The sequence below is a fragment of the Pteropus vampyrus genome, unplaced genomic scaffold, assembly GCF_000151845.1.
Source record: "Pteropus vampyrus isolate Shadow unplaced genomic scaffold, Pvam_2.0 Scaffold11, whole genome shotgun sequence".
Lineage (NCBI taxonomy): Eukaryota > Metazoa > Chordata > Mammalia > Chiroptera > Pteropodidae > Pteropus > Pteropus vampyrus.
In genome coordinates, this window is record NW_011888792.1 from 2,586,187 (window position 1) to 2,600,369 (window position 14,183).

Sequence of the window (14,183 nt, forward strand, 5' to 3'; positions counted from 1 at the left end):
AAGATGGTAGGATTGAAAAAATCACCACTTTTCGATCCATGATGAAATGAATTAGGCAACAGTAATCAGTGGATGGAACCATTAGATGAAGAGTTGATGGGGAATTTACAGAGGTGGGATTGAGCTATCATCACCTGAACTAATACTGGCATTACTAAAAATAGGGCATTCAGACATAACATATTTTCTTAAGGTTTATAACATGAATCACAGAACACGATCTTTGAAATATTCTTGCCTTGAATAAAATCAAGTATGGAAGTCAGGTGATGGAAGACCAAGTTAATTGGCAACCCAAGAAGCAAATAGAAAAATCTAGAAATCTCAAGGATAACTGACCCAATTTCCTTAAAAAGTTAATGGTAAGATAAAGAAATGAGGAGGAGGACTGCATCTCTATCTACCTAGGATCAAAAACCAGGGTTTTGTTTTGTTTTATTTTTAAAATATCCGTTGTAGGCAGCAACCAGAAAGTTGTCCCAATGCACAAGAATAGTGTGCAGCCCATGTCATGTGCTACTCACCGTGGGAAAGTGGTGACTTTGGAGATGGTCCACTGACCATGCTCTTAGACGTTTTGACAGTTTCAACTTACTATGAAAATTTCTAACTCCTCACTTTCTTTTTTTCTGAATTTATTTTATTGGCCTATAACAAAGAGTTTGAGGATCAATAACAGTTTTTGGACTGCTAGCAATTAGTTTTCAAACTGACACCAGTTCAAATCACACTTTGAGTAGCATTACTCTAGATTAAAAGAAATTCGAAAGACATAATGTAACGTGATGTGTGAAACTTATTTGGATCTTGACTCAAATCAACAGCAAAAAGGCCTTTTTGAAACAATTAGGGATATTTGATTATGGACTAAAGTATAAAATGATACCAAGGAACTTAGCAAACAAACAAACAAATAAACCAGGCATAGATGAAGCAGATATGGTAAAATCTTGCTATGTATTGAATATTGGTAAAGTACATATAGGTTTGATTTTGGTACTGTTTTCTCTGCTTTTACCTGTGTTACATATATGCTTCCTTTTCTTCTATCTCGTCACAATTTACTCCTTATCCTAAACTTTATTCATAATTATAAATGTTCTTAACCTTATCTGAGATTCAGCCCTTTTGGGAATTTATGTAGAATTTAAAACTTCAAAGCAACTTGCCTTCTAAATTTTTTTCTTTTGTTTTTGTGTTTTTACTTATTAGATATGAGTACATTAGTTTAGGACCTCATTTCTGTGATTTGACCCATGGGTTTTCAAATTTCTTCTCTCACTTTATATAGCAGAAATGGAAAGAGAGTACATTCAGATACAGAAAACAAAACAAAATATTCTACTAATTTTGAGATTAGACTTTATACAATTGATACTAGATCATTTTATATGTTATTCTTAAAGAAGAAATATACATTAATCTGTGTCTCTTTAGTAACCTACTTGACTGTATTTTGAAATTTACATAGCAACACACTAGAAATATTTTGATTACTTTTTTTGCAGCTTAGGAACTTCTATTGAAAGGGCTTATTTCTTAATATAAATAGAGTAGAATTTTAAAATTTAATTTTATTCTTGGAAATTTAAACTGATTTTTTACTTCTTTCCAGTAGTCTTTCTCATTGGTTAATTCACATTTCTTTTCATAAAACCCTTCACCATTTTTAATTACATAAAATTCATATTTTTAAAATAGATCTTAAAATATTTTCATATTTTATTTTATTTTATCTTTCAACACTATCTTGGTAGAAAACCCACCTTACCGTTGCCATCCAGCCTGCTGCCTTACTAAATTTCATAACTTTATTTACACAATTATCTTTATTTTTAATTTATTATGAAAAATTTCAAGCATATAAAGGTAAAGAGAATCGTATAATAAATTCCCGTGTACCTATCACCTAGCACCCGCAATTATCAATTCACAGTCAGGAGCTTACTGTTTTAAAGCATCTGTGGCAAATATGAAGTGATGTAATATATCTTAATTTAATTAACTTGGCTTTTTTTTTCTCCCCTTATGTCTTAAAATTATGGCCTCTTCAAGTCCACTCTAAATGTATTTATCATTATATATTAAAAGAATAAATGAACTCAGGAGAAGACTCTAGAGATAAAATATTCTACAAATTTTTATTTTTGAAATTATGGTAAAATACATATAATATAACATTTATCATCTTAACCACTTTTAAGTGTACAGTTCTGTAAAGTACATACATTCACACTATTGTACAACCAAGTTCCAGAACTTTTTTTGTCTTGCAGAATTGAAACTTTGTACGCATTGAACACTAACTCCTCATTTCCTCCTCCCCTCAGCTCCTGGCAACCACCATCCTACTTTCTGTCTCTATGAATTTGACTACTCTAGTTATCTCAAATAAGTGGAATCATACAAGATTCATTTTTTTTTTTTTTTTGTGACTGGCTTATTTCACTTAGCATAATGCCTTCTAAGTTTATCCATTATTTCTAAAAATTTCAATTTAGGACTTTATGGAGTAGAGAGCCAAACAGAATTGGGAGTGGATTTCTGTTAGATGACAACATCTTAAATTATATAGCCCATTCTGTTAAGAGATTTCATTTATTTCTGAAGCACATTATTAAAGATTAAAAATGCTTTCTAAATATATATGTATATTAGATAGGAATAGTTCTTCATCATGTCTTAAATTTGCTGATAATTTATAACCTAATTGGATATTTCTATTAGAAACATAACTTGGAGAGCAAATAGTAGAATTAATATGCTAAATATAGTTATTTTACTTTGCCTACCCATTCACTTTGGTGATATTTATATACCGAGTTGTTGGAAGTAACGATTTTTATTTTGATTGAAATATTAAATATCTACTTAAAAATTTTAATCTCTACATATATAATATAATTAGATCCTTTCTAAAATTGAATGACAATTTTAAGTTTACTAAAAAATAGATACTTCCCATAGGTTTCTTAGGTATAATGTTGCTTTATGGGAGTACTTTTTATTCTTTTTCCTCTAGCTTATTTAAAATTTTTTTTATATATTCCTGTATTAATAATCTTTTTTAGGGGGTTGTGAGCATGTTACTTCTATTAGTTTTAGTGTAATGCTGTATTTGTAAGCCATCTACTGTGAGTTAATGAAATATCATTTATGGCCCCAAATGCCACTAGATAAAGATTAAATATATTGCATTTATATAGTCTCTTGATTAGACTAAAGTAAATTTTTTTAGTTTATCTTTGGAGATTAGGAGAAAAATGCACTTAGAGAAGCATGCTGTGTTTTTATAATAAACATAGAATCATAATCAGTTACACTAGATTTTTCATTCATAATTTATTGTGTGTTATGATATGATTTGTCACTTAAGCACATGCAAATCTCAAGCAATCATTTCAAGAACAGGTTGTATCACTTGTGAATTAAATATTTTTAATGCCATTTTAAAAGATTATCAAGAGTGTCAGAGAAACGAAAGCTATAATACTTTATAAATTTTATAAACTAGAATTTAAATAATGATAGTAACTGGGTATTTTTAACAATTAAAAGCACATTCCTGCCTAACAGTGATGTTTGGGTTCACTTGGCAGGCTGGCAGGCTGTATTTCAAAAAACCTGGCAGGAAGTTAGCTTTACACTGGGGAGTTTATCAAGCCCAGGATCTGACCTTCGGTTCAGATGATAGATAGGAATGGAGCTGTCGCTCAAAGAGGGATCCACATCAAGCAATGTTAAGAGATGTATATATATCGGAATCTAATTACTAATTTATAGTAACTGTAAATAGAATTGTCAGATGAACTGGAATTTTGTCATCATGATGATTCATTTTTGTTTTGTAGGTGAGCAAATTGGAATCATGTAAGTGCAGAATGAGTACAAATTTTTGTGTGGTTGTGTGAATGAAATATTTAATGCCATAATCTAAGAGTGGGATCATACATCCTGTTCTGTGGTAGGGGTAGTCTTACCATTGATGGCAAGTTGTTTAGTTTGACCAGTGCAATAGATTCTGCCAGTGTTCTCTTTACTTTTTTTTTTTTAAGTTTTAATGACTGATCAACCTTTCTTTTGGTTGCCATCAGATTACAGTCAAATCTTGCATACTGGGAAGCTGTTCTCTCTCTTTAGTGCAACTTGCCTATCTGTTCTGATCTATTATGAGTTAATTTAATGCTTGAACTTGGAAAATGCTATTTCCAAAGCCTTAGAAAAGGCCTCTAATTATAGACAACATTATTATGATCATGAATACTTGTAAAAATAGAAAAAAATCATCAAAAATCACACTACCCAAATACAATTATGGTTGTTTGGCCGAATTTCCCTCATTACATAGGCTTTCATTTTTGGATACTCTTAATTGGATAAACAAGTGTTGCTTTTTTCCCAACTGGGATTTTAATGGTTGTTCTTTTAAATTTATAAATTTAGAGTGAAATTACATACCTACAACATTGTCTTCCCCTTTAGAAATACAATAAGTGTTCACTTTAAAGAATGATTTTACTGGGTTTATTTTGTAACTGATTATCTAAATTAATTGTCTTACTACTTCTAGTACTTTTTAAAATAATTCTTTGGTGCTTTCTATGTTGTCTGACATAGTGAAAACATGGTTTCTTTTCCAATATTTATGGCTTCATTTTGGTCATATTGTATTAGTTACGATCTTTAGATAGCAGCAGTCATGTGTATTCTTGTCTTACAGCATTCTTTTATTATGCTCATGACAGTCATATAATTATATAGGGTTCTCTTATTTTCTTTGTTCTATATCAAGATACCTTGAAAAAATGAATAAGCTTAGGCACCAAGATAACAATTGACTTGGCCAAGTTAGATCTAGAACTGGAGCAAGAACCCAGGTTATTGGACCACTACAGTCTAAATATTTCCATATATTACTTATCTTTTTCTAAACAATGATTTTATACAAAGTTTAATTACATAAGCAGTCTCATAGATTAGAGTTCTGTAGACCTCGAGCTCAACATGATCAAACTGAGCTTATCATCTTTCAAATTCCTATTCATTGAATTCTTTGGTTTAGTAGATGGCTCCACTATCCTTCTGGCTCATGAACCTGAAGGCTTTCACATTTCTCTGTCTCCTCAATACCTAGACCTAATGGATCGTTAGATCATTTCATTCCACCTTTAAAAACCTCTCAACTTGGCTCACCTCTGCATCTTCTGCCCTCTTTTCCCATTGCCACTGTCTTGGATCATGCCATTATTTCTGCTTTCTGTCTCTATCTTGCTCTCTGCCAACCTGCCTTCCACCCTGCCAAAGTGATCTTATAAAATTCAATTCTAATCCATTATTCTTTAGTTAAAATCCTTTAGTGATTCTCCATTATTTCAGGATATAATTCAGATTCCTTAGCTAAGCATACACAGCTCATGCCTAAAAAAGATGTACTCTTTTGAGTCTGGCTTTTTTACCTCAACATTACGTTTGTGCTTTGTGGTCAGTGATTGGTCAGAGGCTATGCTCAAACATCCTGAGTGGGTAAGACTTCCACTCTTCCTGAAGGATCTGTGGGTGAGTTGGGGAGCGTGTTCAAAGTTCAAGCAGGTTTTTAGTCTGCCCTGCCTTCTAGTCTGCTGTGTCCTCTGTGAATGTGCAGCCCTGCTGTCAGTCCAGGACACGAGGACAGTATGGTCTCCCCTAGGCATGTAGGAGGAAGGATCCAGGATTGTTTGCAGAGTTCAAGCTTCTCTGTGGGTCTCTTACTTCCGAATCTCCTGTGGTCTCTGGTTTTGTTGCTGGTTTGTTGCCTGGCCCAACAGACCAGCTTTGCTACTGGTGATGCTGCTGAACAGCTTATTTTCACCTTGGGCTTAAGATCAGTTGAACTTCTCTGGTCATGAAGCTGTCCCAGCCTGCGGTCCAGAGAGAGCCCCCGCCCTGACCACCAGGGAGGGTTGGCAGCGGTCCCAGACTGGAGAGCCACAGACTCCCAGTGTTCTTACCCGAATTTCAAGAGTGTTTCATGAATAAGTGCTTATTAATATGTTATTTGACTTAGGTAGATGGCCAGATCCCTGAAATAGTTGTTTTTAAATTTTTTGAACAGTTTCAAAATTGTTTTTTGGAGAAGAAGATTTGAAGTCCTGCCTACTGAGGCCACATGGTAATTTTAATTTGCATTTTTCTGAAAGCTAGTTCATTTGTATGTTTTCATATGTTTATTAGTTATTTGGAACCTTCTTTTGTGATTTGCATGGTTAAGTCTTTTTGCCCATAATCAGTACATATTTTTTCAAGATAAATTTAAGCATCATGTTTCTTAGATAGGCACCCCCGATTTCCAAGTTTGGCTTAGATGCTCCTCCTCCATATACTTGACTGTATAATTCTATATGGTGATTATCTATGTCCTTGCCTGATTCCCCATAGTAGTCTGAAAGCTCCTTGACCACAGGAATTCTGCTTCTATATCCTTAGTGTTTAGCATAGTAAGCTCTCTACATTCATTTGCTTAATTGAGTTAAAATCATGTAAACTGCGAAGAATTCTGCTGGGTTTTTTTTATTTGTGTAAGTGCATTTGATCGTATTTCATTTCACTGTATAATATGTTTTTTGAAATAAGCAGGTCATTGACAAGTGTTCAGAAACCTATTTTTTTAGACTTTTCATTAGATAGTAAAATTCCTTTTTAGTGGATTGAGCCATTGGGCCCAATATTACATAATGCGATCAGTGACCTCTGAGTTCATTGCTGCTAAGTTCATTGGTAAATTCTTTGCTCTTTTAGTAGCATTTGACAGGATTAACCATTCTTTTTTCCTTGATATACCTTCTTCATTTGGCATCCTCACTGTCTTGGTTTACCTTCTGTTTTGCTTTTGACTCCCTTTCAGTCTCCTTTACTGTTTTTTTTCTTTTTTCCACAACCTCATAATATTAGTGCCCAGGCTGTCCCATGTCTTATTATCTTCTCTAGCTTTTCTCATGACTGTGGAGGTTGTAATTTAAATTCCATGAAATGATAATTACTTCCAGTTGTATATCCCCTGCCCAGACTTCTCTCTTGAATTCCATATTCATAAGGTCAACTTCTTACTTGACATTTCTACTTTAGTGTCCCCATTTAGATCCTAAAGTCAGCATGCCCCAAATTAAATGTCTAATCTCCCTTCTCTTAAACTTGCTTACCCAGCTCCATCCAAATTAACTTTTTTCTGTCAATTGATGGCAACTCCATTTTTCCATTTGTTCAAGCTACTGGAGTTATTCTTTTTTATTCCCCTCACACCCCACAGCCAGTCCATTCAGACACCCTGTTGCCTCCACCTTCATAATATCTAGAATCAGACCATTTCTCATCTTCCTTGCTAGCACCTTGGTGCAAAACACCATCACCTCTTATTTCACCTTCAATTTCTCTTCTGTTTATTCACAACTGACCAGGTACACTGACTTCCTTGTTCCTCAAACATACCAGACAAACACTCTTGCCTGGGGCCTCTGAATTGGCTGGCCTTTCTGCTGTCCACAACACTCTTCTTCCAGATATGGCTAACTCTGTTCTACCTTCACACCCTTCATATGTTTGCTCATATGTCACCTTATTACTGAGACCTTCCTAACCATCCTATTAAATATTTCAAACATCCTGGTTCTGATACCCGCTGGCTTTACTCCTGGCACTCCTGATTACCCTTATCCAACTCTACTTTTTATTTTTCCCATACTACTATTTATCTCTAAGATACTCTGTAATTTACTTATTTATTATGTTTATGTCTTAATGTCTTTCTTTCTGCTTAATCAATGAGGACAGGTATCTTGATTTTATTCGTTCACCTTGCCCAAAGCAACTAGAATATCATTGGATATAAAGTAAGTACACAAATATTTGTTATATGAATGATTGAATATCTGATTTTCCAAAAATTCATAATTTGTTTGGAGAATTTTATTAAACAAAAAATTTTATTTAAGAAAAGTATGAGAAACTTTTTAAAAAGCTAGTGTTCTTCTATCCCTTAATTGATGAGATAAGATTTGTGAAAACACCATAAAATTTACATAAAAAGTTAATAAGTATCATTCAAATAACCTCTTCAGGACAGTCTTTTTTAATAAAACTGACATTTCTGTAAAAGTGGAATTTTTCTGTAATGATTAGCAGTATAGTAGAATTTAATGCACGCTTTCGATTTTGAAATAACCATGTAACAGCGTGTTGAGTGGGACCTTTTTATCTTGTTCCAGAATTGCATCTAAGGCCCCAAGCTAGAGATGAAAGACTCTAAGTAACTAATTTTCTATAATTTGGATTGCTATGAATAATCTACTAAACACTGGGGCCAGAAAACTGCCTGCAGAAACTGCTCTGAGGAACTTTTCCTGAAGGACTGTGATTCTCCACCCCAGCCCAATATGAGAATAGGACTCAACAGAGGAGAAGTGCAGAGCTAGTAATGGGAATTGATTCCCTCTCTCCCAAAGCCTCCCTTCCTTCTTTAAAGAACCCTTTGTAAAGAGTATGAGGTGCCTTCAAATAGTCAGGGAGATAATTCCATTGCCTCGTTTACGTCATTGAGCATTTGCTTAGCCATGGAGTTGCTGATTTGCCCTTTTCTGCGGGAGCAGGGCTAAACAGAGGTGGGACTGATAGTGGTGCATGGGGGGAGGGGGTGGAGAACACTGTTTATTTAAACTTGAAAGTAGCTAGGCTTCACCTCTTTTTCCATTATCCTACTCAAGAAGGCTAGCTATGAGCAGACGGTAGAGGGACCTCAGCAATGGTAGAGGGTGGATGGTGACTGCTTAGATCAGGTAAATATTCCAGGGGGTGGTCTAACTTCAGGGTCCTCTCAAGAGCCCATACAATACCCCATCAGAGAGCTAGCAGCTGCATGCCTGCCGCATGCAGAGACATTGACACGCAGTCAGTATCAGCCAGAGAAGCTGTTGCTTCTGTGGCTGATACTGACTGCGTGTCAACAAGGAGAGGACCGTGCATCCTTAGCAAGGGGATTACCTTCCTTCTTACTTCTAGTTCTCAAGCCATAGGCTCCTGGAAGAAGTAGTGAAGGGCAGGAAGTTTCTCTGAGTAAGACCATGTTTCATTTCTCCATTCCAAGCTGCAGAGTGTATGAATTGAATTACAGGGAGGAAAGAGCTTTAAATTTATTTGAGTCTGAAGTCTTCAAAAGAACACAAATAATAATAAAATTGAGTCTTGCTTATCTGAAAGATAGAGTTCTAATATCTGAAAGCATCTAAAAAGATACCGGCCGGGGCCAAGTTGTTTAAGGATCCCTAATATATCAGTTAGGTATTGTTGCATAATAAACCATTACAAAGCTTCAGGGTTTAAAACAACCACCATTTTTTATTTTTCAGAAGCCTACACATTGGCTGGACCCATTTTACTGACCAGGCTTAGTTGATGTCCGCAGGGCTTGCTTATACATCTACAATCAGCTGAGGGGCGGCTGGGAGCTGGCTGGTCTAAGATGGCCTCACCTGGGATGATTTGGCTTGGTTCCATGTTCCGGCAGGCTAGCCTGACCTTATTCTCATGGTGGTGGTAGGGGTCCAAAGGAAGAAAGTAGAAACTCTCGAGCAATCTTTTGGTCCTCTACGTGAGCTTCCGTTAGGGATCAAGTTAGAGTCAGTAAGGGGCAGGAGGATTCCCAAGGGCAAGGATATAGGGAGGTATGAACAACTGGGGTCATTAATGCGGTTAGTCTGCTACACTTACCAGGTGGGGAAGGAGAGTCCACTCAGGAGACTTAGGTGAAGTTATTGGAAAAAATAAAACCATTTCATATTTATACCCTGAGGTGGAGAGACCCTGATTCAGCAGGTATCTGATTTGGACTACGTAGGCTCTTAAGACAGCTTCTTCTGTATATTCTGTCCTGAATGAGTTTAACAGAAGTCGTTTTTTAATGATCCTGGAGTTTTAATTTGGGAGTCACACTGAACTTCAATATATATAATCTACATAATAAGTAAATAGGTAATATTGAAATTCGATGTATCAGGAGTAAATTGTCTATATAAATGTAGGGAATTTGGAGATGAATGCCTGAAACTATAGCAAGGAAAGTTGCAAGTGGTTGTCTCTGGGTAGGCTGACCAGAGTATGAGGAGGGGTAAGAAAAGGGCTGCTGATTTTTGGTGTGTGTATGTATATATGTGTATGTATATGTATATGTATATATGTATGTATGTAAGTACGTATATATATATTTTAGTGCCATTTGACTTTTTATACTATGTGCTATATTACTGTCATTAAAATGAGTAGTATTTTTTAAGTTCAAATCGAAGCTCCATCACTGTGCTGTTATTTACATATAATGTCTCATTTAATTTAATCCATACAATATTCCTATGAGTATGCTATTATTATTTCTGCTTCAGATGAGGCATGTAGGCTTAGAGAGGTTACGTGATTTGTCCGAGATTACACAGTCTTTATGTAAGATGCGGGATTGAGAATGAAACCAAGGTGTGTCTGCTTCCAGAAACTGTGGCCTTAATCCCCAGCCCGCAGTTTAACATTGAATTCATCCACTTAGAAGCTGAAATTTCGTCTGCTCCATTCCAGAGGCCCACGCTATTACGTTGCCAGCACAATGGAATTGGAACATATGTCTTTTTTTCTCCACTAACAAACTTAAGTTGTGTTTTACCTACATCTAGTCTTGAAATGGAAAAATAGCAATTGAGTAAATTCTTCCAGTGGAAATATAGTGAATATCCAGCATGTCTAAATTTGCTCTAAGGAAAAAAAAAATATTTGCTTTTATTTAATATTTTGTATATTATATTAGATGCTTAGATTTCAGATATTGGATTATCATAGCATATATACTTATTTTTCTTTTAGTGTAAGGAAAGCATTTACAGTTAGGAGTTCGATTAAGAAGAATTGACCTGTTTTTATGTATTTTCCAAATTATCAATATCCAGCTGTATTTTATGTTAGGTGTTAAATTTGATACAAACTTCATATACTAATTGCCTTTAACAGCTGCTGTAGATATTTATTGCAAAATGTCATTGAAAAGACAGATTTAATAAATTAGTTTAGTACACATGGTGATTTAAAGATTAGAATATGTTAAATAAACTGTGTCAGAAATTATAAATAAACTAAAATGAGTAAAATTATCCTTAAATTGCTAGACAAGTCTTCACATTTAATGTTACATTAATGAGTTTCGTACAGAGACTGTTTAGAAAATCCTTTTTCATCAGATGTTGCACATATGCTTTCACTGTTTGTTTTTCTTCAAAGTAAAACTTAATGAAACAGCTAATAAAACTCAATTTTACTCCTGTTCTTGAAAGAAACAAGCCCTTGAAGTGCACCCACTGTTTATTCTTTTGCACTGGTTTTTGCTACTTTTCAGCATGTAAATTTTCTAGTAATGGAAAACAGTCAAAGCCATAAACCTTTCCTTCCAAGTCTTATAAACCCAGCGTTTATTTCTTATTTGTAAAGTGATCGCACAATGGAGACATGCTCTGCACACATACAGTTTGTTCTCAGATCTTAGTGTTCACCTCCTGCTGGCTTCAGGAGGGTGTAGTGCATGTGCATTTAAATGGATCTTTATTATGTAAATAATCAAGAACCAGAATAAGGGTTTTAACTACCCTAAAAAAAAATGAGAGGTTTCAAAGCGAATGGCTTATATGAGACTCCTAGACTCTTTTACTATCATAAACCTGAAAGTGTATTAGATTGGTGAATAACTTAGCTTCTATGAATTAGAAATCTATAGATGGCAGATGTGTATATACCCCAAGTGACTTTTTCACTAACCATAGCATATGCCATTTTATATATTTCTGTTTCTTTATGGAGAGGATTGCCTCTGATGACAGGGTGGAGGTAGATATTTGGGTTGAGATGAGAGAGGCAGTACTACTCAAACTGTGGTCCTAGATTGGTACCAGGGCAAGGAGGTAAGTACAGAAACTGAAAATAATGCTTAGAAACTTGTAAACAATTTGACAGAGTAATTTCGTATCTGTCAGATATAATTTAAACATTAATACTTATAATGGGGGAGGCTGTGTAAGTTGGGGGCAGGTGGTGTATAGGAAATCTCTGTACCTTTCTCTTCTTAACTTTGCTGTGAACCTAAAACTGCTCTAAGAAAATAGATTTATTTTTTTTTAAAGTTGAGGCATGTATTTGGTATGTTTTGGATTTTTTAATTTTATTTTTCCTAGTAATTCATTTTAATGTTCTTCACAAAAGTGTGCCTATGACAGATTGGAAATAAAAATCCTGATCTTTCACCACAGATGGTTTGAAAAGCATTTGGTCTAGGATGAGATTTTCAAATGTTGATTTATGTCCCTTTGCTCCGTTGTATAACATTAGATATTAAAATTTGAATAAAGAGTAAAGATCATCATTTATAATTCCAGTATCCTAACAAAATACCTTGATGACTCTGAATGGTTAATGAACTAAGGGTTTGGATAGTAAAACCCGAAGTAGAGATATAATGTGTTTCTCATTAAGGACGGGTCTGTATGCTCTAGTGACCACGGAGTGGGAGTTGGTGTTGACCTTCCCATAAGAAAATCAGAAAACCTGACCAGGATTTGTGTCCAAATGGCAGTGTGCTATTATTATTGCCAAACTGAGATTTTTAAAAACGAGAGCAGGTTTTAGGTGGAGGAAAGGGAGAAGAAGAAGCTGAGCTATGTACTTTGTGGGACTTTGGAGGGGTTAGGAACTCTTGACCACTGTGGTACATTATGTGGTCCTTGACAGCAAAGTCAAAGTAGAAATGGGAGCACATCAGTGACAAGTTTCATTTACTTTTCAGTTTTACCTAGCGTATCTTAGTGCTACTAAAAATCATATAAGAGTCATGCCTTTTTGGTATGCATTTTATTCATTGCAGATATCTGGACCAGCAATCAGAATATAAAATTAAGATTTATGTGTTATATAACCTTAAGTCATAAAAATGTTCATGAGTCATAGAAATAGAGGTTTGAGTTAGAAGGTCATATAATTCACCTTGTTCCAGATATGGCTTCTATTAAGGCTGCTTATGATGCATTAGTTTTTTTGTTCTGAAAAGGAGGTATACTGTGCATAGCATTCAAGAAACAGAGGTCCCAAGCCCAGGTTGAGCTAAGATGACACTTACCCAGACGATTGTCCAAGGACATCCTAAGTTTAGGGGAGAGACAAGAAGCTGATCAGGGAGAAAGCTAGACATTGAGTACAAGATCAGAGCTTCTTAATTGCTATGCTATGTCACACTTCTGTGCCATGAATAGGCTATAAGTGGTTTCAAGATACTAGTGGTTAGAGTTCATTAATAGTGTTTTGAATAGCCATTCAGAAACTTATAGTAGTTGACATATTTGACATATTTGAATGGCTCCCTATGTAAACTCTTTAAATTTACTAATTATTTGGTCCAAAAAGTTTTAGGTGTGACATCTGTGGCCAGGAAGTTCTCTGTAGTAGCCATATCACATGGCACCTTCTTGACACTGGACCTTGAATCATTCTAGTATGTCTGATTACACACTTGTGATATCCTTGTCATCAATAAGTTTTTTTTTCTTAATCTTTAAAATTGTATAAAATATATATAACATAAATGTACCATTTTAACCATTTAAATTTAAAATAATTTTAAATTATGGTAAGAAAATACGTGACGTAAAATTTACCATATTAAACTGTTTTTAAACAGTTCAGTACAGTAGTATAGTTTAGTAGGATTAAGTACCTTCATATCATTATGCAACCATCACCACCATCTTTCTCCAGGACTCTTTCATCTTAGTAAACTGAAATGTTATTACTATGAAACAACTCCCCTTCCCCCTGAGCCTCAGGCAACCACCTTTCTACTTTCTGTTTCTATGAACTACTCTAGGTTCATCATGGAAGTCCTCATGTAAGTGGAATCATATAATATTTGTCCTTTTATAACTGATACATTTCACTTAGCATAATGTCTTCAAAGTTTATCTATATTGTAGCACGTGTCAGAATTTCCTTTTTAAGGCTGAATAATGTTCTAGTGTGTGTGTGTGTATGAGACATATTTTACTTGTCTATTCATCTGTTGATAGATACTTGTGTTACTTCCAAGCTTTTAAATTTCTATCTTTTAATGCATGTAAAATATTTGTATTAGAATTTCAATT

General features: G+C 34.8%; 1 protein-coding gene across 7 annotated transcripts in view; it reads left to right on the forward strand.

Annotated features, from left to right (window-relative positions):
* Window positions 1–14,183, forward strand: part of ATG10 (autophagy related 10) — a 204,536-nt gene that overhangs the window by 17,093 nt on the left and 173,260 nt on the right. Inside the window, exon 1 of one of the 7 annotated variants that reach the window (XM_023523074.1) lies at window positions 6,125–6,148. The exons of the other annotated variants lie outside the window; for them this stretch is intronic. Coding sequence (XP_023378842.1) covers window positions 6,146–6,148 — 3 coding nt within the window. The 5' untranslated portion in view covers window positions 6,125–6,145. Of the gene's footprint in view, window positions 1–6,124; window positions 6,149–14,183 lie in introns of those variants that run through there. 7 annotated transcript variants of the gene reach the window in all.